This window comes from Lissotriton helveticus, chromosome 11 (assembly GCF_964261635.1).
Source record: "Lissotriton helveticus chromosome 11, aLisHel1.1, whole genome shotgun sequence".
Taxonomy (NCBI): domain Eukaryota; kingdom Metazoa; phylum Chordata; class Amphibia; order Caudata; family Salamandridae; genus Lissotriton; species Lissotriton helveticus.
In genome coordinates, this window is record NC_136072.1 from 168,626,093 (window position 1) to 168,652,062 (window position 25,970).

The following is a 25,970-nucleotide window of genomic DNA, read 5'->3' on the forward strand; positions in this document are numbered from 1 at the left end:
TGTGGCCTCCTAGATGAAAATGAATGCCCTATGACACATTTTTCACACTCCTCGGTAGGTGATTCTCTTAATGTTGTTTTAATGTCGTTGGAATTGACCTATGCCAACGAACTTACCGACCCTCCTGTGGAATTTAAGCCCACCTTTCACGGCAGGGGTTGTTTTAGCACCATAGATTTCATACTTTGTTCTTGTTCTCTAAAGGGTACAGTTATTCAGTTCAGTACAGGAACAGAAATTTCAGGTGATCATTTCCCTACCATAATAGAGTTAAAGCCACCTAAGAGTGTTTCACATCTTACAACAAATAGCTTACTGACCCAAAAGTCACTGTCTATGGCAAAAACTAACGGGTATTCAGTGAAATGGTCAAGGATAGATCCATTAGAAACATCGGGTTCAGTGATTTCCAAAGCTCTACCTTGGATAAACACATGTTTAAATGAGTCATCCTCCCCATCGGAAATTATTTCAAGTTTCGGGGAAATACTGAAAGTCATCCAGAAGGTCCTTTCACGCACCCGTAAATCAGGTTGTCATGCAGAGCCAGGCTGGTTTAATACGGCTTGTCGAAAAGCCCTAAATGCCCTAAAAAAAGAGCTCCACAACCCAATTAGAGACCAAACTAAAATAGCTTTGTTAAGATCTGACTATAAGCAGGCCCAATTAAGCTGTAAGAGAGACCACAAAAAAGACCTTTGGGCTCAATTACATGAAAGTTGCACCACCAAAGACAGCTCTTTATTCTGGAAAATAGTAAAATCTCCTTTCCTTTGTGAAGGCAGGTCACACCAGCACTTAGATGTCGCCGTATCCGCGGATGAGTGGGTGGCACACTTTTCTAAAATCTTTAGCGACCCCCCCCTCGGAACAAGCTGCACATCTGAATTCAGTGCTTAAGACCCACGACAAAGGGGGGTACCCAATTGACCTGAACTTCTCCCTTGGAGAGGTTATAAGCGCGTTATCAGCTTCTAAAAGTGGAAAGGCCCCAGGCCCCGATGGTGCACCATTAGATATATTCCTTTCAAATATTGATTTATGGTCTCCATTAATTACTCAGCTAATCGCTGCAGTGTTAAAAGACGGCCTTTTGGACTCTTGGTCCTCCTCCATACTTCTCCCAATTTTCAAAAAAGGTGAGAGAAACAACCCTACCTGTTACAGGCCCATCTCCCTCCTGGATTCGTTGGGTAAAGTTGCGGGTCGCCTAATTCTGGACCGCTTACAGGATTGGGCGGCAGAAAAGAACATCATAACGGACTTACAGTACGGATTCAGGGAGGGGTTGGGCACTGTTGAACAGGCCCTAAACCTTTCGCTTTTAATGGGGAAGTACGTTGGAGTAAAAGGAGGTAACCTATTCATGGTCTACGTCGACCTTAGCGCGGCGTTTGATTGTGTATGCCATGCCAAGCTGTGGTCCATTTTGGAGGAGTTGGGCGTGGACCCCCCCCTTATCAGGTTCTTGCGCGAGCTTTATACCAACGCCTCGGCCCGCGTAAGATTTGGTACGGGTGGAGAGCTAACGCCCTCCTTTCCAATAAACCGCGGAGTAAGACAGGGATGTGTCCTCGCCCCCTTTTTATTTAATTTATATACCAATGGCCTGGAAGTGGCCATGCTAGAGGGGTGCCAGGATCTACCCACCATCGATAGACGTCCAATTCCAGCACTTCTTTACGCTGATGACTCCGTACTGTTTGCTAGGACCCTAGTACAACTTCAGAAGCAGCTTGACAAGTATTGTAATTATATGCTTTCACTCGGGTTAAAGGTCAATAAGACCAAGACCTTTGTTATGCAATCTGGGCCCAAGGTAAAAAGCTCTAAACATCTTTGCATTGAGCAATCAAAACTGGAACGCGTTAGGGAATACCCCTACTTGGGCATCCTAGTAGATGATAAGTTGACCTGGAAAAGGGCGATGGTCACTAGGAGATTGCTCTACCAACGAGCAACTTCTGCCCTCGTCTCTTTTTCCAGAAAAATAGGTAAGCCATCTCCCTCAGCACTGCTCAAAATCCATCAAGCTAAATGCTTGAGCATTGCTACTTATGGAGCCGGGGTATGGGGCTACGTAAACACTGACGACCTACAAAAAATCCAGAACTACTTTCTAAAGTACCTTTTGGCCCTTCCACGGAGTGCCCCTACATATGGCTGCCATATAGAGCTTGGGATAGACTACCTATCAGACTATATAAAATGTCAACCAATGCTCCTATGGCACCGCATATGGACAAAGCCTCAGTGCCATCTCACTCGTGCACTCATTTTAGAATGTCTCGAGATGTCGGCTTGGAAAAACATCCCATGGTTGAACTATGTGGTCAACTTTTTAGGTTTTGCCTCGCCAAAAAGATGCGCTCTGCGCATCTTTTTCGCGCAGGCGAAAACCTGATGAGAATTGTAGTGTGCTTTGGGTCGGCCCTCCTCATTCATTGGCTGGCTCCGTAAATGGAGCCTTGCCATTGGACGAGGGGCCTGTCCGTCAATGCCGGACCAGACACGGGGGCGTTCCCGACATTCTTTGGCTTTTGCCGACGTCACGCGACGCCGGGAACGCCCCCGATTCTGGTCCGGCATTGCCGGCACCTCCCTTGCTCTACTGTCATCACCACAACACTGCGCCCATTTTATCCCAAGCTAAACACTCGGAGAGGCGCAGTGACCGGGTCTTTGAAGGCCGCTCTCCCAATGAAAACAAGTTTTCTCTCCGAGTCAGCACGAGCAGGAAGACGAGCAGCGCGCCTCCCAGCTGGCCTCTCGCATCAGCATCCAGAGCTGCCCTGCGCGGTGTGTAGCTTCAGTGGAGCTTCAGAGTGCAGAGTGGAGCTTCAGAGTGGAGCTTCAGAGTGGAGCTTCAGAGTGGAGCTTCAGAGTGGAGCTTCAGAGTGGAGCTTCAGAGTGGAGCTTCAGAGTGGAGAGTGGAGCTTCAGAGTGGAGCTTCAGAGTGGAGCTTCAGAGTGCAGCTTCAGAGTGCAGCTTCAGAGTGCAGCTTCAGAGTGGAGCTTCAGAGTGGAGCTTCAGAGTGGAGCTTCAGAGTGCAGAGTGGAGCTTCAGAGTGCAGATTCAGAGTGGAGCTTCAGAGTGGAGCTTCAGAGTGCAGATTCAGAGTGGAGCTTCAGAGTGCAGAGTGGAGCTTCAGAGTGGAGCTTCAGAGTGCAGAGTGGAGCTTCAGAGTGCAGAGTGGAGCTTCAGAGTGGAGCTTCAGAGTGCAGAGTGGAGCTTCAGAGTGGAGCTTCAGAGTGGAGCTTCAGAGTGGAGCTTCAGAGTGGAGCATCAGAGTGGAGCATCAGAGTGGAGCATCAGAGTGGAGCATCAGATTGGAGCTTCAGAGTGGAGCTTCAGAGTGCAGATTCAGAGTGCAGATTCAGAGTGGAGATTCAGAGTGGAGCTTCAGAGTGCAGAGTGGAGCTGCAGATTCAGAGTGGAGCTGCAGATTCAGAGTGGAGCTTCAGAGTGCAGATTCAGAGTGGAGCTGCAGAGTGCAGATTCAGAGTGCAGAGTGGAGCTTCAGAGTGCAGATTCAGAGTGGAGCATCAGAGTGCAGATTCAGAGTGGAGCTTCAGAGTGCAGAGTGGAGCTTCAGAGTGCAGATTCAGAGTGGAGCTTCAGAGTGCAGATTCAGAGTGGAGCTTCAGAGTGCAGATTCAGAGTGGAGCTTCAGAGTGCAGAGTGGAGCTTCAGAGTGGAGCTTCAGAGTGCAGAGTGGAGCTTCAGAGTGCAGATTCAGAGTGGAGCTTCAGAGTGCAGAGTGGAGCTTCAGAGTGCAGATTCAGAGTGGAGCTTCAGAGTGCAGAGTGGAGCTTCAGAGTGCAGAGTGGAGCTTCAGAGTGGAGCTTCAGAGTGCAGAGTGGAGCTTCAGAGTGCAGAGTGGAGCTTCAGAGTGGAGCTTCAGAGTGCAGAGTGGAGCTTCAGAGTGGAGCTTCAGAGTGGAGCTTCAGAGTGGAGCTTCAGAGTGGAGCTTCAGAGTGGAGCTTCAGAGTGGAGCTTCAGAGTGGAGCTTCAGAGTGGAGCTTCAGAGTGGAGCTTCAGAGTGCAGATTCAGAGTGGAGCTTCAGAGTGCAGAGTGGAGCTTCAGAGTGCAGAGTGGAGCTTCAGAATGCAGATTCAGAGTGGAGCTTCAGAGTGCAGAGTGGAGCTTCAGAGTGCAGAGTGGAGCTTCAGAGTGCAGATTCAGAGTGCAGAGTGGAGCTTCAGAGTGGAGCTTCAGAGTGGAGCTTCAGAGTGGAGCTTCAGAGTGGAGCTTCAGAGTGGAGCTTCAGAGTGGAGCTTCAGAGTGGAGCTTCAGAGTGGAGCTTCAGAGTGGAGCTTCAGAGTGCAGCTTCAGAGTGCAGCTTCAGAGTGCAGCGTGGAGCTTCAGAGTGGAGCTTCAGAGTGCAGAGTGGAGCTTCAGAGTGCAGAGTGGAGCTTCAGAGTGGAGCTTCAGAGTGGAGCTTCAGAGTGGAGCTTCAGAGTGGAGCTTCAGAGTGGAGCTTCAGAGTGCAGATTCAGAGTGGAGCTTCAGAGTGCAGAGTGGAGCTTCAGAGTGCAGATTCAGAGTGGAGCTTCAGAGTGCAGATTCAGAGTGGAGCTTCAGAGTGCAGATTCAGAGTGGAGCTTCAGAGTGCAGATTCAGAGTGGAGCTTCAGAGTGCAGATTCAGAGTGGAGCTTCAGAGTGCAGATTCAGAGTGGAGATTCAGAGTGGAGCTTCAGAGTGCAGAGTGGAGCTGCAGAGTGCAGATTCAGAGTGCAGAGTGGAGCTTCAGAGTGCAGAGTGGAGCATCAGAGTGCAGATTCAGAGTGGAGCTTCAGAGTGCAGAGTGGAGCTTCAGAGTGCAGATTCAGAGTGCAGAGTGGAGCTTCAGAGTGCAGATTCAGAGTGGAGCTTCAGAGTGCAGAGTGGAGCTTCAGAGTGCAGATTCAGAGTGGAGCTTCAGAGTGCAGATTCAGAGTGGAGCTTCAGAGTGCAGAGTGGAGCTTCAGAGTGCAGATTCAGAGTGGAGCTTCAGAGTGCAGAGTGGAGCTTCAGAGTGCAGATTCAGAGTGGAGCTTCAGAGTGCAGATTCAGAGTGGAGCTTCAGAGTGCAGATTCAGAGTGGAGCTTCAGAGTGCAGAGTGGAGCTTCAGAGTGGAGCTTCAGAGTGCAGAGTGGAGCTTCAGAGTGCAGAGTGGAGCTTCAGAGTGCAGAGTGGAGCTTCAGAGTGGAGCTTCAGAGTGGAGCTTCAGAGTGGAGCTTCAGAGTGGAGCTTCAGAGTGGAGCTTCAGAGTGGAGCATCAGAGTGGAGCATCAGAGTGGAGCATCAGAGTGGAGCATCAGAGTGGAGCATCAGAGTGGAGCATCAGAGTGGAGCATCAGAGTGGAGCATCAGAGTGGAGCATCAGAGTGGAGCATCAGAGTGGAGCTTCAGAGTGGAGCTTCAGAGTGGAGCTTCAGAGTGGAGCTTCAGAGTGGAGCTTCAGAGTGCAGATTCAGAGTGCAGATTCAGAGTGGAGCTTCAGAGTGCAGAGTGGAGCTTCAGAGTGCAGAGTGGAGCTTCAGAGTGCAGATTCAGAGTGGAGCTTCAGAGTGCAGATTCAGAGTGGAGCTTCAGAGTGCAGAGTGGAGCTTCAGAGTGCAGAGTGGAGCTTCAGAGTGCAGAGTGGAGCTTCAGAGTGCAGAGTGGAGCTTCAGAGTGGAGCTTCAGAGTGGAGCTTCAGAGTGGAGCTTCAGAGTGGAGCTTCAGAGTGGAGCTTCAGAGTGGAGCTTCAGAGTGGAGCTTCAGAGTGCAGAGTGGAGCTTCAGAGTGCAGCTTCAGAGTGCAGAGTGGAGCTTCAGAGTGCAGAGTGGAGCTTCAGAGTGGAGCTTCAGAGTGGAGCTTCAGAGTGGAGCTTCAGAGTGGAGCTTCAGAGTGGAGCTTCAGAGTGGAGCTTCAGAGTGGAGCTTCAGAGTGGAGCTTCAGAGTGGAGCTTCAGAGTGGAGCTTCAGAGTGGAGCTTCAGAGTGGAGCTTCAGAGTGGAGCTTCAGAGTGCAGATTCAGAGTGGAGCTTCAGAGTGCAGAGTGGAGCTTCAGAGTGCAGATTCAGAGTGGAGCTTCAGAGTGCAGATTCAGAGTGGAGCTTCAGAGTGCAGATTCAGAGTGCAGATTCAGAGTGGAGCTTCAGAGTGGAGCTTCAGAGTGGAGCTTCAGAGTGGAGCTTCAGAGTGGAGCTTCAGAGTGGAGCTTCAGAGTGCAGATTCAGAGTGCAGATTCAGAGTGGAGATTCAGAGTGGAGATTCAGAGTGGAGATTCAGAGTGGAGATTCAGAGTGCAGATTCAGAGTGCAGATTCAGAGTGGAGATTCAGAGTGGAGATTCAGAGTGGAGCTTCAGAGTGCAGAGTGGAGCTGCAGATTCAGAGTGGAGCTGCAGAGTGCAGATTCAGAGTGCAGAGTGGAGCTTCAGAGTGCAGATTCAGAGTGGAGCATCAGAGTGCAGATTCAGAGTGGAGCTTCAGAGTGCAGAGTGGAGCTTCAGAGTGCAGATTCAGAGTGGAGCTTCAGAGTGCAGAGTGGAGCTTCAGAGTGCAGATTCAGAGTGGAGCTTCAGAGTGCAGAGTGGAGCTTCAGAGTGCAGATTCAGAGTGGAGCTTCAGAGTGCAGAGTGGAGCTTCAGAGTGCAGATTCAGAGTGGAGCTTCAGAGTGCAGATTCAGAGTGGAGCTTCAGAGTGCAGATTCAGAGTGGAGCTTCAGAGTGCAGAGTGGAGCTTCAGAGTGCAGATTCAGAGTGGAGCTTCAGAGTGCAGATTCAGAGTGGAGCTTCAGAGTGCAGATTCAGAGTGGAGCTTCAGAGTGCAGAGTGGAGCTTCAGAGTGCAGAGTGGAGCTTCAGAGTGGAGCTTCAGAGTGCAGAGTGGAGCTTCAGAGTGGAGCATCAGAGTGGAGCATCAGAGTGGAGCTTCAGAGTGGAGCTTCAGAGTGGAGCTTCAGAGTGGAGCTTCAGAGTGGAGCTTCAGAGTGGAGCTTCAGAGTGGAGCTTCAGAGTGGAGCTTCAGAGTGCAGAGTGGAGCTTCAGAGTGCAGAGTGGAGCTTCAGAGTGCAGAGTGGAGCTTCAGAGTGCAGATTCAGAGTGGAGCTTCAGAGTGCAGAGTGGAGCTTCAGAGTGCAGATTCAGAGTGGAGCTTCAGAGTGCAGAGTGGAGCTTCAGAGTGCAGAGTGGAGCTTCGGAGTGCAGAGTGGAGCTTCAGAGTGGAGCTTCAGAGTGCAGAGTGGAGCTTCAGAGTGCAGAGTGGAGCTTCAGAGTGGAGCTTCAGAGTGGAGCTTCAGAGTGGAGCTTCAGAGTGGAGCTTCAGAGTGGAGCTTCAGAGTGCAGAGTGCAGCTTCAGAGTGCAGCTTCAGAGTGCAGAGTGGAGCTTCAGAGTGCAGAGTGGAGCTTCAGAGTGCAGAGTGGAGCTTCAGAGTGCAGAGTGGAGCTTCAGAGTGGAGCTTCAGAGTGGAGCTTCAGAGTGTCAAGAGCAATGCCAATAGCTCTAACTTTAACAAAGGCAAAACCATTGCATTGTAAATGCTTGTTGAAAGATCTTGACCTCATACAGTATACCATCGAGCCTTCATCCATCACTGAGATGAGCAGAAAAACCTTGAAACATCACTGTCTTACCCATTTAAGGGAACTCCGTTTGTCAAACGAAATAAGTAAACAATCAAATGTACATATTCTGATGGTTCAGGTGTCTCTAGGAATCCAGCCATATCTTTCGTATCATGTATCCAACTATGAAAAATACCTATTAACTAGGTTACGTTTTAATTTGTTTTTCAGGTTGGTTACTTTCCCTAGAACCCAAAATTGGTCTCACGACCTGGATAAATGCCCATGTGACAAGGTCTCCCCCCAATCAACCATGCATGTATTACTGTTTTGTCACTACTATGCAGATATACGTAAGCGCTGGGTTTTACCATTGTTGCGCCAAATGGGGTTGAGGACCTGTCGCCCGGCCTTTCTAGCTCTGCAACATCTGGATTCACAGTATGTGGCAAAGAACCTAGCACTATTCTTGAAATCATGTATAACGATCCGTAGAACTTTGGACACGAATCTCACTTGAACATATGGACATCCGTACTAAAACTTTATAAATGAATTAAAAATTGTATCTTTAGGACAATGTATTTCTCTATATTTTATATATTTTAGATGTACTAATTGTGAACTGTGATTTTACAACGATATGTGATTTTATAATGAAATGTTTAAATACGATGTACTTTTTATGATTAACAAAATGGTTAACCGAATAAAAGATTTGAAACAACCTCATCCCTGGCCAAACTTAATCCTACACTCATACCTAGTAATCCAGACTCTTCCCACCTTTTCAAAAAGCAAGCTTCTTTATTTGCTCCCATCGTATGATACCTTAGCAACCTTTCCATCAGGAGACTCTTGTGAGGGTAAGGAGGTTTGGTTATTTTTCTTCTGAAATGGGGTAACATTTCCACCACTGGGCTGTCCAACATGTGACCATGACTGGTTCTCTGTATTGTACAAAATACTGGAAAAATAATCCAGCAGCTCTTAATCTTCCTAGACCGTCATCATATTTTGACTCCAAATTAATCTAAGCATAGATATGCAAATAACTTAGCTGAAAATCAAGTTTGGATGCCAGCTAACTATCCTCTGCTCAAAAGAGAGCTCATAATTTTTGGTTGCAAAGAGTGATCTGCCATACCGACTATTAAAACTCATAACATTTTTGACTTTGTTCTCCAGCCAGAAGGGAAAATTAAGAACCTTATCTTTAACTTTGACCATGATGTCTCAGATCAATATTGTAGTAAGTGTTACCTCCAACTTAGAAACTAATTCTCTTGTTATTGTCCGCAAAAACACTGAGCAATAGTAGTAAGAGTATCTGTTCACTCCGACCTAGACTCTTGCAATGCCCCATTTCCTCGACTACCTCATTCGTCCTATAAGAGCATCTAAGCCCTCAAAAACAGAAAAAGAAACAATGTGTCTCCAGATCACGGAGCAGAACACTGGTTACCAGTGGCAGCTAGCATATGCTTCAAAATGGCTTCCCTCTTCTTTAAAAGTTCCACCAACAGAAGCTTTATTACTGGTAGCAATTAACAAGGAAAAGAGAGAGAAAGAGAGAGAGAGGAGGTAAGAAGGGGGCTCGTTCATCCCCCCTTATCTGAGATTCAACAAACCGAGAGAACAAGCTTGAAGCTAAGCTCTTAACAGCCCAATCATCCGGGCCATCAAAAAAAAGTTTCCCTTGCAGGGACCCCATTAGGTTTGTAGAGGAACACTCACCCACCAACCTAGTTGGTGGCATAATTCAGCATCTGGTTCCGACCCAGGAAGCCGAGTGCCTCCTAGGTGTGCTTCGACGCCTGATTACAGCGGAGCTGGTTTCATCATTGTGAGTACTGAATACTGTGAAAGTGAAAAGTTAGAACTAACTACGGGGTACCAAATTCTTTAACATGTGGTCCCTGAGGTAGAATGAAAAATTAGATATTTGGTCGTGAATCAGAGAATATGATCTTGCACGTCTCTTCAAGGATGTGGAAAAATAGTGATGCAAGTGAAATGGTCTACATGTTTCAGCCAGTGGGTTTCCAATTGATTGGCTTTCTTCAGGACCAGTGGCTCAGGCTAAACCCTGAACACGCGTGCACTATCACACACGCTAAGGTGTGCATAGATGTTTACGGTGCGTAATTTACAGGTTTGACCGTCGGCTTTGGTAAATTTTAATGCACAAATATTTTCCGTAACATAGGTTCCAGTGGGAAGCGGTGCCTATAGTCACACTAGCGTCAAGGTCAGTCGCCTGCTGAGTTACCTACTCGTTCCTCACTCAAAAGATCTTGGCAAAACATTATTATTATTATTGGTAGCTACATTCCATCAAATCAGTTTTGGGGCGCCTTCCTTTTCTTGGAGGGCCCCCATAGTTTGGAACTCCGTACTCACTTTTACACAGGAACTGAAACATCAGGTCAGACTGGTTGAATTTAGTAAATGCAACTAGCAGTGATAGCAAGTATTGTAAACTCAAGGGTATGGATGTTAAATTAGTCAGAGAATTAAAATGAGAAACAGGTGAATATGTTGAAATGACTTAAACGTCATAACTATCTCTGCCTCAGAAATAACAGGTCTAAAGCACCTGAGGTAAACAGACAACAAAGAAGCAAGGACAACCAGAATGCATGCTCGTCTAATAAGATAAAATTGATGACCCTAAAAAGCCAAAAACCAAGGAACATGGTTACCGGCAGAACTTTTAGCAAAGTTAAACAGGGGAACAAGAAAGATAGTGTAAATTCTTATCTAAAGGTAGCCTAAACACTCCACAAGATCAATGGAAAAACTGCCAGCAAAGATTCATAGTGACAAAAGAGCAAAATTTTCTATATGAATCCATGATGCATAAAACACAGTATGTGGTTATTTCAATTTTTAGTAGGATTTGCGTGCATGGAGTCAAGAATAAGAAGCCTTAATAAATAAATAAAAATATCAATGTGCCAATATTCAAGAATTTGAAGTAGTGAAACACGTCACCCTACAAGTTTTTAGATTCTTGAATTTATTTGAATATGTAATTTGGTACAGCTTTTAGTGCAGACACACAGATTATAGAAAGAGACTAACTGGCACAGGTTTTTAATAACTTATTGACTAATTCGTAGAAGTACATCATGTATTAATGAGCATAGATTAGGGGTTGTTTTAGTAGGAGACACCACCTGGCAACTACTCAGGCAGGGACAGAAGAAGGCGGTAGGTTTAAGGCAGGAGTAGATACTCAAATAGGTTATTTAATAATTCTGTCTCTGTTGCTTTGCTTGATTTTTCATTAGGTGTGGATACCAATGAAGATTGATACATGTTGCTTGTTAATTCATGCAATAGCCTAACCGGATTGGTGCTCCTGTAAAGTGTTTTCATTTTTTCTTTTCATTTTCAGTAACATTTGAGGAGTTATGATGGATGAGTTACTGCAATGCTCTAGACTGACGCTTCAACACATTTTCTGTTTTTGTGTCTTCATCAAGTGCACTTTTGTAATAAAATATTGGCTTTGTCCAGTTTATCTTACAAATAATCAGTGCTTAAGTACTATGGTAATCAATACTGCTGTTTTTGTTAGCCAAGAGCTATTTTTGAATGGTCAGTTCTATGTTCATTTACGTCCCTGCTTCCTCCCTTCAATTGGTCTCTGAGAAGTTTAAAAATGTTAGCAAAAACAATAAGTTGCATGACATACAGTTTTATCTTTAGCTTTGGATAAAAAATATAATTTCTAGCATTCTTGTCCGGATTTCCTTAGATAAAAACAACTCTTTAAATCTACATTTTATGTCCCACTGAAAGGGTCGGACAAAAATAATATCGTATGTTCAGCAAATTCCAAATCAAGATTAAAGAAATGACAAGTAAGTTGACTGCAGGACATTTCCTCCAGGCATTTGTAATGCTTAGAAATCCAAGTCAGAGAGGAATTGGGCAACCTGCATGTTGCAGATTCATATTCCAGAGAGGATGACTCATGCTGCTGATAACATGATAACTATGTTAGCCTCTATTAGAGATATTGTGCTGTAAAAAATGTTTTATTTAATTACTAAGACAACATTTTGTTTGATTTTAACAAATGACTGTGCTTCTCTTAAATTCTTCCTTCATGAATCTCAGTCTGATTATGCAGGTCTTTTAAGAAAACTCCACTCTGTGTGCTATGATATCAGAAACGTCTTAACATAGCTTAAGAAGTAGCCATCCAGTCTGACTCTAGAATCAGCTGCGGGTCTGTTGTAGCAAATATAACCAGGGTCATTCGAATTATGTCACTCTGTGGCCCCAAAGGTTTCCTTTTAATTACGGATTTGCCACACTAGTCATCCTGCATTAACTACAAATTCCCAAAAAATGTATATAGCAGAAACTGATCAAATGTTATGAAAAAAACACGTGAAATGTAATGCTGCATTATGGCATACCCTTTGTGGAGGTTAAATGGTCAACTTTAAGGTAATTTGTGTGATTTGGTCTTTAACTTGTACTAGTAGTGTTAATTTTTTACCCGTACAGTATTATTGCGTATTAAAATGAGAAAAAGGTGAGTGTTTATAATACGTAAAAAATAGCCAAATAGTGTGTCATGGGACTAGGGAAAAAAATGTATGAGATTTGGTGTGGTTAGGTAATGGCATTGCAAAGATTTATCTCCTGAATCTGGAATAAATTACCGCTGTGCCTTAGGTATAAAAGGCTATATGAACTATAACTATGGTCTTAAACATAACTTGCTTATTTAATGGAAGAGGGTACAAGCTCTACGGGCCTGTTTAAACGAGCTGCTGTTGCAAGCCTTTCACGACTAACCGCCCAGTTCTGCATGCGTTTCAGGCAGGACAGAGACTCTGGAAGCAGACTCAAGTATAGTGCATTTCAATTGTCCACCAACACCAAACAAGCATGAAAGCTGGCTGCTGCAGTGGAGACATCAACCAAAGTGATAATAATGTGTGTGCCTATGACTTTAAGGAAAGGCAAAAATCTGAATCAACTCGGCCAAAGGGAAGATGTAGATGTTAACTAATGTGGGGCTCAAGGTCAGGCCGTGAAGGACCCCAATAGGTACTATCCTGCTTTCTGACAAGAAGCATGACTGATTGACAGTTCAGGTCCTGTTAAATAAAAAGAAACTATGTCACTTTAAGACCCTCCCCTGAATGTCTGGTGCACGCAGACCTTGTATCAAGAAGGTATGGGAGACTGTTAGATACTACACTGATATCTAATAGCACGAGTGAGGTACTGCAGCTCTTATCCAAAAGCACTCTCGTTTTCTATGCCACACTGTAACATGACTTTTTGTGTTGCACAATCTGGATACCCGTGACACATAATTGGGTCCGCCACTACTAAATAATTCCATTGTCCCTGTGTATAATTAATACTTCAATGACTGGTGCCTTACAATGACCATTACAAGACAGAGGCAATTGGTATTCATAAAATTACTTTGCAATGTAAAAAACTATACAAAAAATTATAATAAACAATGACGTAAACGCAACTGGTTCTTATGCAGGTAGTGATGAGATTATTTACAAGTTACTATTCAAAAAATAACATTTCATTTAGCCTACAGTCTAAACTTCAGGGCAGAATGTTTGGCAGATAGTGTAATTTTCAAAAGGGAAGTGAGAAATGTTTTTCAGTAGTTTTGTTTTGTGTCAAGCATAAGGTGAAAACATGCTGGTTGAAAATAGAATAGCCTCACTTTTGTGTCTTCAATACTGAGAATAAAATCTTTTTTCCACAATTCAAATTTACTGAAATTGAAATTTTTCTACAGAAATTACTGCTTGGCAGTCATCCAGGATTCTTATTAAGCTTATAGAGCTTGTAGAGCTCCTTGCTTAGCACTTTTCTACAGTTTCCTTCAACAACATAAGGAAAAAAGACCCCCAAACAGCAAGAAAAAATACTGTTTGTGTTTTAGACAAGGTAATTAAGCATTTAAAAGGAAAGTAGAAGGGACCTGCATTTTTTTCCTGGGAGACTGTTTTCCACCACTCATCACTCCTGATTGTATATTAAAATCAAAGGAAGTTGTTTTCATCACACCACCCCAAACAATAGGCTGCTGCTGATTGTGCTGTGACAGATAATGTGATAGTTGTGATTTTAACATGGGGTCGTTTAAGATCTAATGAAAAGTCCTAGCAGAAGAACATTATGGTAAAGATGATAGGAGAAAACAGATAAGCACCATTTGTCTAACACCACTGCTTCAAGTGAGCAATAGAATAACTTATATAATCGTAATCTTGGCTAAATAGGAGGGTCATAAAAAAGAGTTAGAGACTACTACACAAAACGGAACCCTGAAGACTATTGACAATGTACTCTAAGAACAATGTACATATAAACAGAGAGATGAGTATTCTCTCACTAACACCACAAGTGTGTGAGAAGGGGAAGGCTACAACTAAAAATCATACATGGATATTAAGGTATCCCATCACTACACAGTATCGTGCCCAGTGTCATCATCTGGGAACCAAACAGTACCCACACATGCTCTCTTATAAATCAGAGAAAACCATTGTGTGATGTACCGTATCCTTCTGATGATTTTATCTGAAGGAAAAAAACTGAACCAAAATCTGTGTAGTGTACTGAGTCTGACATATATTCATTGTCTCAATTCGTGCAGTGCATATAAGTGAAGTGATTTAAAAAGGGTAAACTCCCTGGATCATGTGTTCGTTAATGCACAGCTCATACAATTCTAAATCCACGCAGTTGCCCTACTAAAACAGTGTAAATGATAAAGTGAAAAAGACTTAGAACAGTTTAGAATTAATCACCGTTCCAAAATTGGCTTGGTCAACATGTTTCTGCCTTCAATGGATATAAGAACCCTGGCATTCTTCAGGACCATGTTAATTAATATCACTGCATCAACAAACTTTATCCAAGTGGATATAAATCAGATACATACAGTCTCTGTATTGCTTCTAAGAACCACGATGAGCATGTGGAAAGTACTGCATCTGAAATAGAGATCATAATTTCTAGTATCTCTCCAACTCAATTTGCTGTGTCCCCCACCCTTCCACTTCGCTATCAATCACTTCATTTTAAGAGAAAAAAATCTTATCATAAGGGCTTACCAATGCTCCTCAGTGGTTATACCTCACCTCAGTCGGCTCCAGCTCGATTGGGTGAGACCCCGCTCTGCGGAGGAAAAGTTAAACTCTCAGCTTATATAGAATAAATTTGAAAATGTGTACATACAGTACCTATATCCACGTCTTGTGACTGCGCACGGCAATGCACAGGCACACCATCCGTCAACACATTCCCCACCACCACACAGGCAGTCGGCAGGTTGTCTATGTGGTATCTAATATGTATTGTCTTGTTTTGAAAGGAGCTAAATGATTGCATCGCTCACTCTATGCCATATGTCCTAGCATATAATATAGACACTCGGCTGCTTATAATACTCTAATCAAGCGTGTAAATTCTGCGTTGTCTGTACTATCATGTAGTTAGAATAATCAGCAGATTGTAACTGTCTTTCACTTTAATCTGTGTTCTTATAATAACCCCGTATTATAAGAACACAGATTAAAGTGAAAGACAGTTACAATCTGCTGATTATTCTAACTACATGATAGTACAGACAACACAGAATTTACACGCTTGATTACAGTATTATAAGCAGCCGAGTGTCTATATTATATGCTAGGACATATGGCATAGAGTGAGCGATGTAATCATTTAGCTCCTTTCAAAACAAGACCATACATATTAGATACCACATAGACAACCTGCTGACTGCCTGTGTGGTGGTAGGGAATGTGTTGACGGATGGTGTGCCTGTGCATTGCCGTGCGCAGTCACAAGACGTGGATATAGGTACTGTATGTACACGTTTTTAAATTTGTTCTATACAAGCTGAGAGTTTAAATTTTCCTCCGCAGAGCGGGGTCTCACCCAATCGAGCTGGAGCCGAGTGAGGTGAGGTATAACCACTGAGGAGCATTGGTAAGCCCTTATGATAAGATTTTTTTTTCTTAAAATGAAGCGATTGATAGCGAAGTGGAAGGGTGGGGGACACAGCAAATTGAGTTGGAGAGATACTAGAAATTATGATCTCTTTTTCAGATGCAGTACTTTCCACATGCTCATCGTGGTTCTTAGAAGCAATACAGAGACTGTATGTATCTGATTTATATCCACTTGGATAAAGTTTGTTGATGCAGTGAAATTAATTAACATGGTCCTGAAGAATGCCAGGGTTGTTATTTCCATTGAAGGCAGAAACATGTTGACTAAGCCAATTTTGGAACGGTGATTAAACTGTTCTAAGTCTTTTTTCACTTTATCATTTACACTGTTTTAGTAGGGCAACTGCGTGGATCTAGAATTGTATGAGCTGTGCATTAACGAACACATGATCCAGGGAGTTTACCCTTTTTAAATCACTTCACTTATATGCACTGCACGAATTGAGACAATGAATATATGTCAGACTCAGTACACTACACAGATTTTGGTTCAGTTGTTTTCCTTCAGATAAAATCATCAGAAGGATACGGTACATCACGCAATGGTTTTCTCTGATTTATAAGAGAGCCTGTGTGGGTACTGTTTGGTTCCCAGATGATGACACTGGGCACGATACTGTGTAGTGATGGGATACCTTAATATCCTTGTATGATTTTTAGTTGTAGCCTTTCCTTTCTCACACACTTGTGGTGTTAGTGAGAGAATACGCATCTCTCTGTTTATATGTACATTGTTCTTAGAGTACATTGTCAATAGTCTTCAGGATTCCGTTTTGTGTAGTAGTCTGTAAGGAATGGGGGATTGAATCCTGTTGAGACTTTAAATTTCCCTCGGACCCTCTTTTGTGGTATTCATGAAAAAGAGTTGACAGACTAATTAGTGCCAATAGACGTTTCTGAAGTCTCAAATACAACACCATGCTCTAAGGTGCTCCGCACACTGACCACTCCTTGTCTTCATACATGAAACTCATATGTTACTTCGTGCAGGACTGCTTATGTTCGAAATAAAATCACCCCTGTGGAGTCCGTTTTTCAGTACCTTGTATAATAATTTGTTCGAGTAAAAATATCTTCAAATAAGTCATCAACTGGTTTACTCTGGAAGCAGTGTATTAACTAGACAAAGGAGCTAAAGATGCAATGGAAGAATTTTGGCATACTGGCAACTAAAGATTGGAAATGAGGCTGTAAATTAAAGTCCCTTCTTAACGGTGTCACTGTTCCTCAGTCACTGACATTGCATAACTACCTTCAAATGTGATCATGAAAGGTAAATAAGATTGGACACTAATGCATCAACTGATTATTATTATTATTATTATCATCAATCTTTATTTCGGCCATATGGCCATAAAAGATATACAGTAAAAACATATACAACCATTATAAAATCATCCTGGTAAACAATCAATACATACTTATACAATGTGAAATCGTTCCATTCTAGGAATTTCATGCTAATAAAATTGCATTTAAAATTGTAGACTTAAAATTAGATAGGAACCAGCGACTTCAGAATACGGGTGAGAGTGTGCCAGACATTGGTAAGAAATTTTGCTAGTGCAAACACAATTGGGCTTGAAACATCGGTTTTTAAGATTCTGTACATCGGGAGATACTCCCTACAACCAAGGTTTCTAAGTGGAAGGAGCCAATATTTCCTCGCTGCCTTGGAAATTGGGCAAAACAGGACCACATGTAGATCAATTTCCTCAGCACCAATACATGCCGGGCACTGCTTGGTGGAGGGTGGTGTTGACCAGGAGCTGGTAAACGATTGCAGAGGCAATGTGCCATATCTCCATTGGAGAAACAGCTTCCTGGCCAGCACGGGGGACATAGCGTCCAAAACCCTCTCCAGCTTATATCAGTCCTTGCTTTTCGCAAATACAGATGTAAGTGACCCCTCACCCTGGGAATCCAAGGCCATGGCTAGTTTCTATTCGTGGTAGACATTGGCCAAAGCTCTCCGTGAGATATTTAATGAGGCATTAGCAGGATCAGACCAGAGATCAGGTAACCCCAGTCTCGCACAGGATTTTTGTATATATTTTATCCAGGGGATCTGTAACGCTTTGGGATGGGTCAAAAGCTCCCTCAGTTCCGCCCTGTAGGCAGAAAGTTCTTCGCTGCTCCATAGCCTTCGCCAGAAGACTATGGGTCTGAGATCTAGTTCGTCAGCTATTGGTCTCAGACCCAGATCCATCCTCAGGGGAAGGAGCGGGGTGCTGGGCGGAAGTGCAACTATCTGTCTAATAAAGTTGTTCTCAGTTATAGACAGGCTACGGGAAGATGTATGGCCCCACAAGTCCGCCCCATACATGGTGGCACCCCTAGCCTGTGCCTTATAGATCTGGATGAGCGGCCCCAACGGACGGTATGTGGAGCCCTTCATCATCCGAGCGATACCCCCTGTAATCTGTACTAGTTTGAGGTTGGCCCTAGTCTGGTGTGGTCCCCAGAGCATGGTTTCATTAAGGGTTACACCAAGATATTCGAAGGTTGAAACTCTCTCTAGCCGTGACCCTCCCAGTAGTGGGTTCGGACGCAGTTTTTGACTTGGGTTCAGGACCATAAACTTGGTTTTTGCAGCGTTGATTTCTAATCCCCTGTCAGTGCAAAAGGCCACAAATGAGTCAAGGATCCTCTGTATCCCCATAGGGGTTTTGGACAGCAGCAGGGTGTCGTCTGCAAACATGATTGCAGGCACCCTGCCGCCGTTCAGCTTTGGGGCGTCAGTATATTCAGTGGCATTTAGGTGGGCGATTACCCCGTTGACAAAGAGGCAGAACAGGGTCGGTGCCAACACACAACCCTGTCTAACCCCCCTGTCAACTGGGAATCTGTCCGTCAGTGCCCCAAGTTTCCCGCACCTCACTCGAGCATAGTTGTTATGGTGCAATCTCTGTAGGATTATCAGGATATCCGGGGGGACGCCCATCTCGGCCAGAACACTCCAAAGTTTCCCTCTGGGCACCAGGTCGAAGGCGGCCCTCAGATCCACAAATATTGTGTATAAGCTGCCGCCTTCGAATATCGCTGCCCTCCAATAGATGATATTCAGTCGAAAGACCTGATCCACTGTAGAAACTCCCTTCCTAAAGCCCGCCTGGTACGGACTGAGGACACCCATCTCTTCTACCCAGTCCTGAAGCCGGTTCAACAGTATCCGACCGAGCAGCTTCTGTGACACATCAATCAGACTAATTGGTCTGTAATTGGCTGGGAGGAGGGGCGAACCCTTTTTGAATATGGGAACCACCTCCGCACCCAGCCATGAACTCGGGATTTCCATGCCGCTCAAAACTCCATTAAACAGAACAGCAAGGTAGGGGGCCCAAACGTCGGGCTCCTGTTTAAACAGGTCCCCGGGTAGGCCATCCAATCCTGGCGCCTTTCCCGATGTGAGTCCTGCTATTGCAGCCTTAACCTCCCCCACTGTTATTAGATCCCCCTCATAATCAGGCCAACCAATACCAGTGTCATTCGTGGTTTCTCCCAACTCTGAGCTATAAAGGGATTGAAAGTGTACCTGCCACACCCCTGCTGCAATGTTAGGCTCAATTGCCGAGTGGAGACTCCCCGACCCCCCGTTTACTAATCTCCAGAACATTCGGTGATCTCTTACTGCGAGGGAATTAGTAAGCTCCTCCCATTGGTTCTCCTCCCATTCAGTTTTGGCGTGGGCAATTAGTTTTTTGTATGCCCGTCTGCTTTCTCTTAGCTTCTCTCCACCTAGGCCCTCCTTGATGTTTCTAAGAAGTTCTCCCTTTTCCTTTCTGCAGGCTGTATTATACCATGGGGATTTATATTGCTGCCCTCTCCTTGAATTCTTTACATTACTAAAAAGGTTGGGGGCAGCACCCTTTATGAGGTCCTCGTGGGCCTGGTATAATTTGTCATGGGAATCTTTGTTGCCCACCCCAATGGCTAGATCTCCCACAGTCTCCAAAATAGGGATTAGCCCTGCATAAAGCCTCGGGAGTTTCTCTTGGCTCGAGGCCAGTTTTTCCCACCTGATTCTTCTCCTGTTGTTGCCCAGTAGAAGTTCAGGTTTGTTCTCCTCCCCAGGTGTTATAGGGGTTTGAACGCCGGGGTGAATGAAATCAAGTTCAAGGGCATTGTGATCGCTATCTAGTCTTTCAGTCACCCTAAAATCCTGGATAGCTGGCCAGTTCATTATCTGTACCAAGACATAGTCCAAGCGAGATTCTCTTCCCGCTCTGTTATAGGTGGTTCTGCTAGGTACATCGGAATTAATACGCCCATTACAGGCTCTAATTCCAAATTTTAGGGTGAGAGCTGTGATCTGCAATGCTACGGGAGTCCATGCCTTTGGGGGAGGAGCTTCTACCGAAGGTACTGACCACCTGACCTCTTCTTCCATTGTGAAGCCTTCTAGAAGGCCGGGCAGTGGCTCAAAATGGGAGTTTAGATCCCCTCCCACTACATAGGGTAGATCTCTTGGTATTTCAGCTAAGTAGTCTGAAAGTTCATCTATGGTGGGCGATTCCCTAGCGACTCCCACTGGCCTGGAGTAGATGTTTATCAGGGCGAGTTTCGCTTGATTCGGCCAGGTCAGTAGAACCACAAGCATATCGTCAGATGGCACCGGTAAACATAAAGCCTCGCAACCTAGGTGGGATGCCACCCAGGTAGTGAGTCCACCTGAGGGGCAACCTTTGCCCTCCCACCTGGCCGGGATGGAAAATGACTGGTAACCCTGGTGCCTATGTTCTTCCCTTGCCCAGGTCTCCTGGAACATACAAACGTCCCCAGTCTCAATGTAAGTTACCCAGTCTTGAGTGACCAACTTATTAGCTAGTCCGGCCACATTCCACCAGATTAGTCTCAAGTGCTCAGTAGGAGGGGTTGCAGAGTTAGAGGTTTGGGGGGAGACAATGCCAGATACTACACCCACAGCTACATCTAGAACGCTATCAGCGGTAAATCCAGTTGGCTCAGGGAGATCACAGGGACCATTGTCCGAGGTCGCAGGGTTGTTTGAGAACAGTCAATCAACCCCATCCAGCCCGCTCAAACAGTTAAAACGATTGTAGTGGAAATAGGGTGTATCAGGTGGTTGGTAAAGTGGGCGTGCAACATATTCCTTATGTCTGGGTCTCCGTTCTACCCTTGTCCAGTTGCCTTGTGGCGGGTCATGATGCATACGGATGGGTGGAAAGAAGAAGGAGACTGGCAGAGTCTGTATGGTGGAGTCCAATGATCTATTTGCCCCGGCGCAGATGTGTAAGACAGTACCGGGGTCTCGGAAAGTCACCATAATGCAGTCCCCTATTATTGTTTTCCTCGTCTTCCCCAACCATGGCACCCTTCTGACCATAATGATCTCATTATTAAAATGGGGTGGTAATGGTCTGTTCCAATTCAGCCATTTGATAACTTTCCTCTTGAGAGATTGGAAATTTTCATTTTCACCCATTTCAAGAGGGGGGGCACCTGCCAGCACCGCCATAAGGCTATTAGCTTCCGGTGGCAAGTCCGGTCTCCGTGGTCTCGGAGCGGGCTTGCTGGGGGGAGGAGAAGGAATACTAGCATTGGCTGGGTCCCCGCGATTTATGGCTGGAACTGAACTGTGGTGAACTGGGGCTACTAACTGGGGAGGCATGATGTTTGGAATATTGGGTGGAATTGTGACTGGATTAGCCATGAGTGGCTGCAAAGGGGGAACAGCAGCAGTGCCCTGTAAGGCTCCTGCATTAAAGGGAGGGTTTTGTATGTTGGAGAGGGTTCCTGTAGCTGGATTGGGTCCGATTGTTCTTGTCTGCTTACTAGCCATGGTGTTCAGACAGGTTAGGGTTGCCTCTAAGATGGTAAGCCTGATCTCTACTTTTTTCAGACTCTCGCTGATAGGCAGCAGTAATGATCTGAGTAGAAATTCTATGTTCCCCAAAGATGTAACAGGGGGTGCTGTGTTAAGCGGGTTAACCCCTGGATCACTGTTGGCAGCAGCGGTAATAGTGTTCATGCCCTTAGGGGGAGTGGCGGTGTGCTCATTCTCTCTGGACCTATAGGGGATGAGTACAGGCTTGTGATTTTTGCCCCCCCCTCGTCTTCCTTCTGCGCTTGCACCTCCGCCACAACAATTTGCTTGGCCTTATTTTTCTTGGCTTTGGCTATGGGGGGTGTTTGGGTAACCAAATCAACAGACAAACTGGTGGGGATTGGGAGTGGGGTAGCCTCCGTAGTCTGCACGGGCAACGTGCCGGGGTTGAGAATGCTATCCCGTAATAGTAGGGGGACCCCTTCTTGGGTTGATAGATCCTGACTGCCGTTAAGGGTGCTTTCCTCTTGAGAGATGGGATAAGGAATTATCTCGCTAAGAGGTCTGTTTTTCATAATTTCTATGGAGCGACAACGCTCTACCCTGCGCTTCTCTAAGGAGCTTTCCTTTCCCCCTTCACCCTTAGCCGATTTGAAGTAGTTATCCAAAGTCCCAGTGTTGCCTCCCCCCGCCCTTACTGGAGTTTCGCATAGGGCTGGTGAGGGCATGACCGTATCCTATTCCGTAGTCCAACTGCAATCAAGAAGGTGCAGGCGAAAGAGGGTGGGCCCAGCCCGGCCTCCCTCGGCCCCGGACGGCCACAGACGGTCCCGCCCTTGTCCCGGGCTTGTCCCGGGACGCTCCCGCGCGCTCCCGCGCAGCGGCCCGTGTGACTCCTAATAACAAAGTAAGGGGAAAGATTATGGGCGGGGGGGCGGGGCCAGCAGGGAGAGCAGCCCAGGTGTGTCTAATAGGGCTCGCAGGGACTCCTGGTAGAGTGAGTCCCTGCCTCCACGCTCGCAGCCCTGCCGGCAGCTCCACGCACCCCGAGTCAACAGCTCCTTCCAAAGTCAGGGAACAATGTCTGTGTGGCGCTGCGGGACCCGCGAAGCGGGTCCGGCAAGGTCTTCCTCCACACGAAGCAACCACGAGGGCTGGCGGACCAGGTTGCAGGCAGCAGTGTAGGTGTCCCAGAAAGCAACAGCAACAGCCTGAAGATTGGAAATGAGGCTGTAAATTAAAGTCCCTTCTTAACGGTGTCACTGTTCCTCAGTCACTGACATTGCATAACTACCTTCAAATGTGATCATGAAAGGTAAATAAGATTGGACACTAATGCATCAACTGATTAACTGAAAGAGGGCAAATGAAGCGAAACAGCACAGGCTTAAGGAAGCTAAGAGTTGAGTCAGGTGTATACAGGATCTCTGCCCGGTTTCTTCAACCGCGAAAGCAGAATTTCTAGGGAACATTTCAAAGCAAGCCTAAACAATTTGTTTGGGTTAGGCACTTTTGTCAGCACAGGTGGTTTGCTTCTTGTCCTCAATTGGATGTCATTGGGGTCCACTATTCCAGTGATCTGCCTCCATCTTTCAAGCATCAGAGAGGTTAATGGGTGATCAGGATTGCAGGACACTTTCTGGTGCCTAGCAGGGTACACTTTCATCTTTGCTGGTGCTTTGCCCTACTAGGCTTTAAGTACATTTCAGATTACTTTAAATTGTATCTTAGAGAGCACCATGAGCCACAGCACCATTAGTATGGCTGATTTTATAGGGCTGTGCTTCCATAATTTCAAGCACATTCCGATTGTTTGAGTAACACCTTGTTTTTAGTATGAAACATTATAGGTGGATTAGCTACGAACAAGTATATGCAGGAAACTTCCAAAGAAATGTAGATACATAAATCATGTGAAGATTTAAAGCAAACAGGTTCAGATTTTAGCTTCTTACCGATTTTAAAATTTCAGACCTCCGCTTTGACTGAAGAACATTGATCTGGAGACAAAAAATATAACATGAATCTTAATAAACATGCTGGTATTAGCAGTAAAGAGCAAAGGAACCAAACAGCTAATGAATACATTATTTTACTTACATTTCAAAGAAAACAAAAAATGGTCAGAGGCCACCTTTTATTTCACAGAGTTGTAACTATAAACTCCAGTAACAAGGCACGTTGTAGTGGTTATTTACAAAGTCAAGCCTAACCCAACCCAACCATTACTAAGTCAGTTGAGTTATATACAGCTCCCCCAAGCTAAATTTACTGAGTTTTTCAATTTTTGCATCGTAACTAAGTTACGTTAAGACCGGACTTAAGCTGCTTGCCTATTATAGAATATATGAAGATTTGATTGCCCTGTGAGACCATTTTAAATCTATTTCAATACGACATTTAAAAAAAACAAGCTTATGTGTATTAAATATATCTCTGTTCAATGTGCTTTATTTACTCCAAGATTTAGAACTTGCTGCAAAGGTGTCACACTTTACCGTTCGAATTGGTAGGCTTCCTTTATCACATTGCTCAAATAAGTTGAGGGGTGAGATGTATGCCTGTGGGTCTTTGTCGTGTGGATATGGAACGGTTTGCTTCAAATCTTAATGTGATTATGATTCTGTGTGCCTCTGTCTTTGTGTATGCTTGCTGTGTCTGCATAAATGGCAATTTTCTTAAATCGCTCTTTTTAAAAAAGCAAGTAACTTTAGTATCAGAATCTTCATCAAGTGTCATTCACACAAATGTGTCCAAAAGAGCCCAGATTCAAAAGTAAGAGACAAAAAATCTAAGTAACTTAACCAGTACTCTTTGTAATATACACCCTCTGCTATTGTTAATTCAGGTACACTTCTGCCATTTAATGGCAGGTCAAAATGTTAGTGCACCGTACTACATCAAAATGTGAGGCATGAGGGACAAAATGTGCCCTTCCACTTCCCCTAACTTAATAATATTTGAGTCTTCAGGATACCTCAAGCATACCTTTAATCAATTGACTAACAGCATGATCACAGCTAAGCATGGGGAAATGGGTAGGGGGGAATGAGTAACTGGAGTGACATTAGAATTAACAGTTCTGATGCTACTAAGGGACAGGTATGTGTAAGTCCTGACATATTTTTCTAAACTCTTGGAATGGATTACCAAGTAGAAAACCCCAGAAAGATGGTCCACGCAAAACAAGGTATGAAGTGAACATATTCTGAATGATTACTTCGATAATCTGAACTGCTCATGAACTCACATTCAAAGATTATTATAATTGAAAGTATGTATAGTAAAAGGATAATCTACTTGGAAGGCATTAAAGCCGGCTATGGTCAAGTGTAGACGTGATAAGACACTATCTTGCGTGGCACAGCAATTGGAAGGAGAAATCATCTGTAATTGGTTGCATGAGGAAATGTATAAGATGCAATCATATAAAAAAAACATTATGCGGACAAGAGTAGAAAAGAAATCCTGTTGTGTAAAGATTGTACTTTAAGGATAATTCTTTTTCATAGCAATTAGGAAGTTATTGTTGAAGAGGGTAGCCAATATTGATCGTTTGTATGATTTTATGGATGGGAAAAGTGTTAAAGCTTCAGGGGTTACAGATATCTGAATTTGTACATGTTTTAAGTGTCTTAATATATGTAATCCTCAATTCTAATTTTACTTTTAGGAGGATTTGAGCTTGGATTTTAACAGTGACAAGTAATAGTTCAATGTTAATGTATCTGTCAAATATAAAACAATATCATTTATGACAATTTGTCATTCTCAAGAATTTTTGCAGCAAAGAATGACACGAGTACCAGGATACTGCTTATCTTCTATTTAATAAAGGAAAATGAATCAATCAAGTCAAACACAACTTTATCGATAATATATAACCATAAAAGTACATGCAAAATAATTTATGGCATTACAAAAGTTAACAAATTAAAAGATACTATTTAAAACAGATATCGAAATATTTTATGACACTCTGTGGGCTAGGCAAATTACCAAGTCATAAGATATTTCCTCATAAATGATAAAATGTTAATAAAGCACAGTGCTAAGACATCACACTATACACTTTAAAAGGAATCAACAACAAGAGAGGTTTCCTAGTCCTTGAGTGTTTTGTTTCCAAATACAACAGTGCCGGACTACAAAGCTTAGAAATGTTAGTCTTTTAAAAGGGACTAAATAGTGCTTAGTCTACATAACATAAACCTTACAGGAAAATACCTAATGGATCAAAGTATGTGGCGATTTACCATCAGAAGGGCATACAATAATACAGTTGCATCCATGTGGGCCTAACGGACAAAGCAATAAACGTCGTAAAGATCCAAACCAACATTTTAATAAGAGAGGCCTTTTTCTAGTTTTCAGAGGCACATAGTAAATATGGCTCTGTGCTGGGAGTAGTTGAAGCATGCTGTACTGCCTATAAGATGTTCTGGCACGCTCAAGTGTGTCTCTCTCAAAAAAAGCATGCCTTGCTTCCTCACAGAGCTAGGATCGTTAAAAAGAGATGGCCTGCCCAAACAGCTAAAACAGGATTTAACACAGGATAACCATGGGAGTCTCAGTCCAAAGTAGCAACTAAGACCATCCCTAATGCCCTGTTGATTAAAA

At 44.3% G+C, this 25,970-nt stretch overlaps 1 protein-coding gene across 4 annotated transcripts in view; it reads right to left on the reverse strand.

Annotated features, from left to right (window-relative positions):
• The window catches only part of ACAP2 (ArfGAP with coiled-coil, ankyrin repeat and PH domains 2), a 402,961-nt gene that overhangs the window by 225,491 nt on the left and 151,500 nt on the right, over positions 1–25,970 (reverse strand). For all 4 annotated transcript variants that reach the window (XM_078666362.1, XM_078666364.1, XM_078666363.1 and 1 more), the window contains exon 7: positions 23,306–23,350. In XM_078666362.1, coding sequence (XP_078522488.1) covers positions 23,306–23,350 — 45 coding nt within the window. The remainder of the gene's footprint in view (positions 1–23,305; positions 23,351–25,970) is intronic.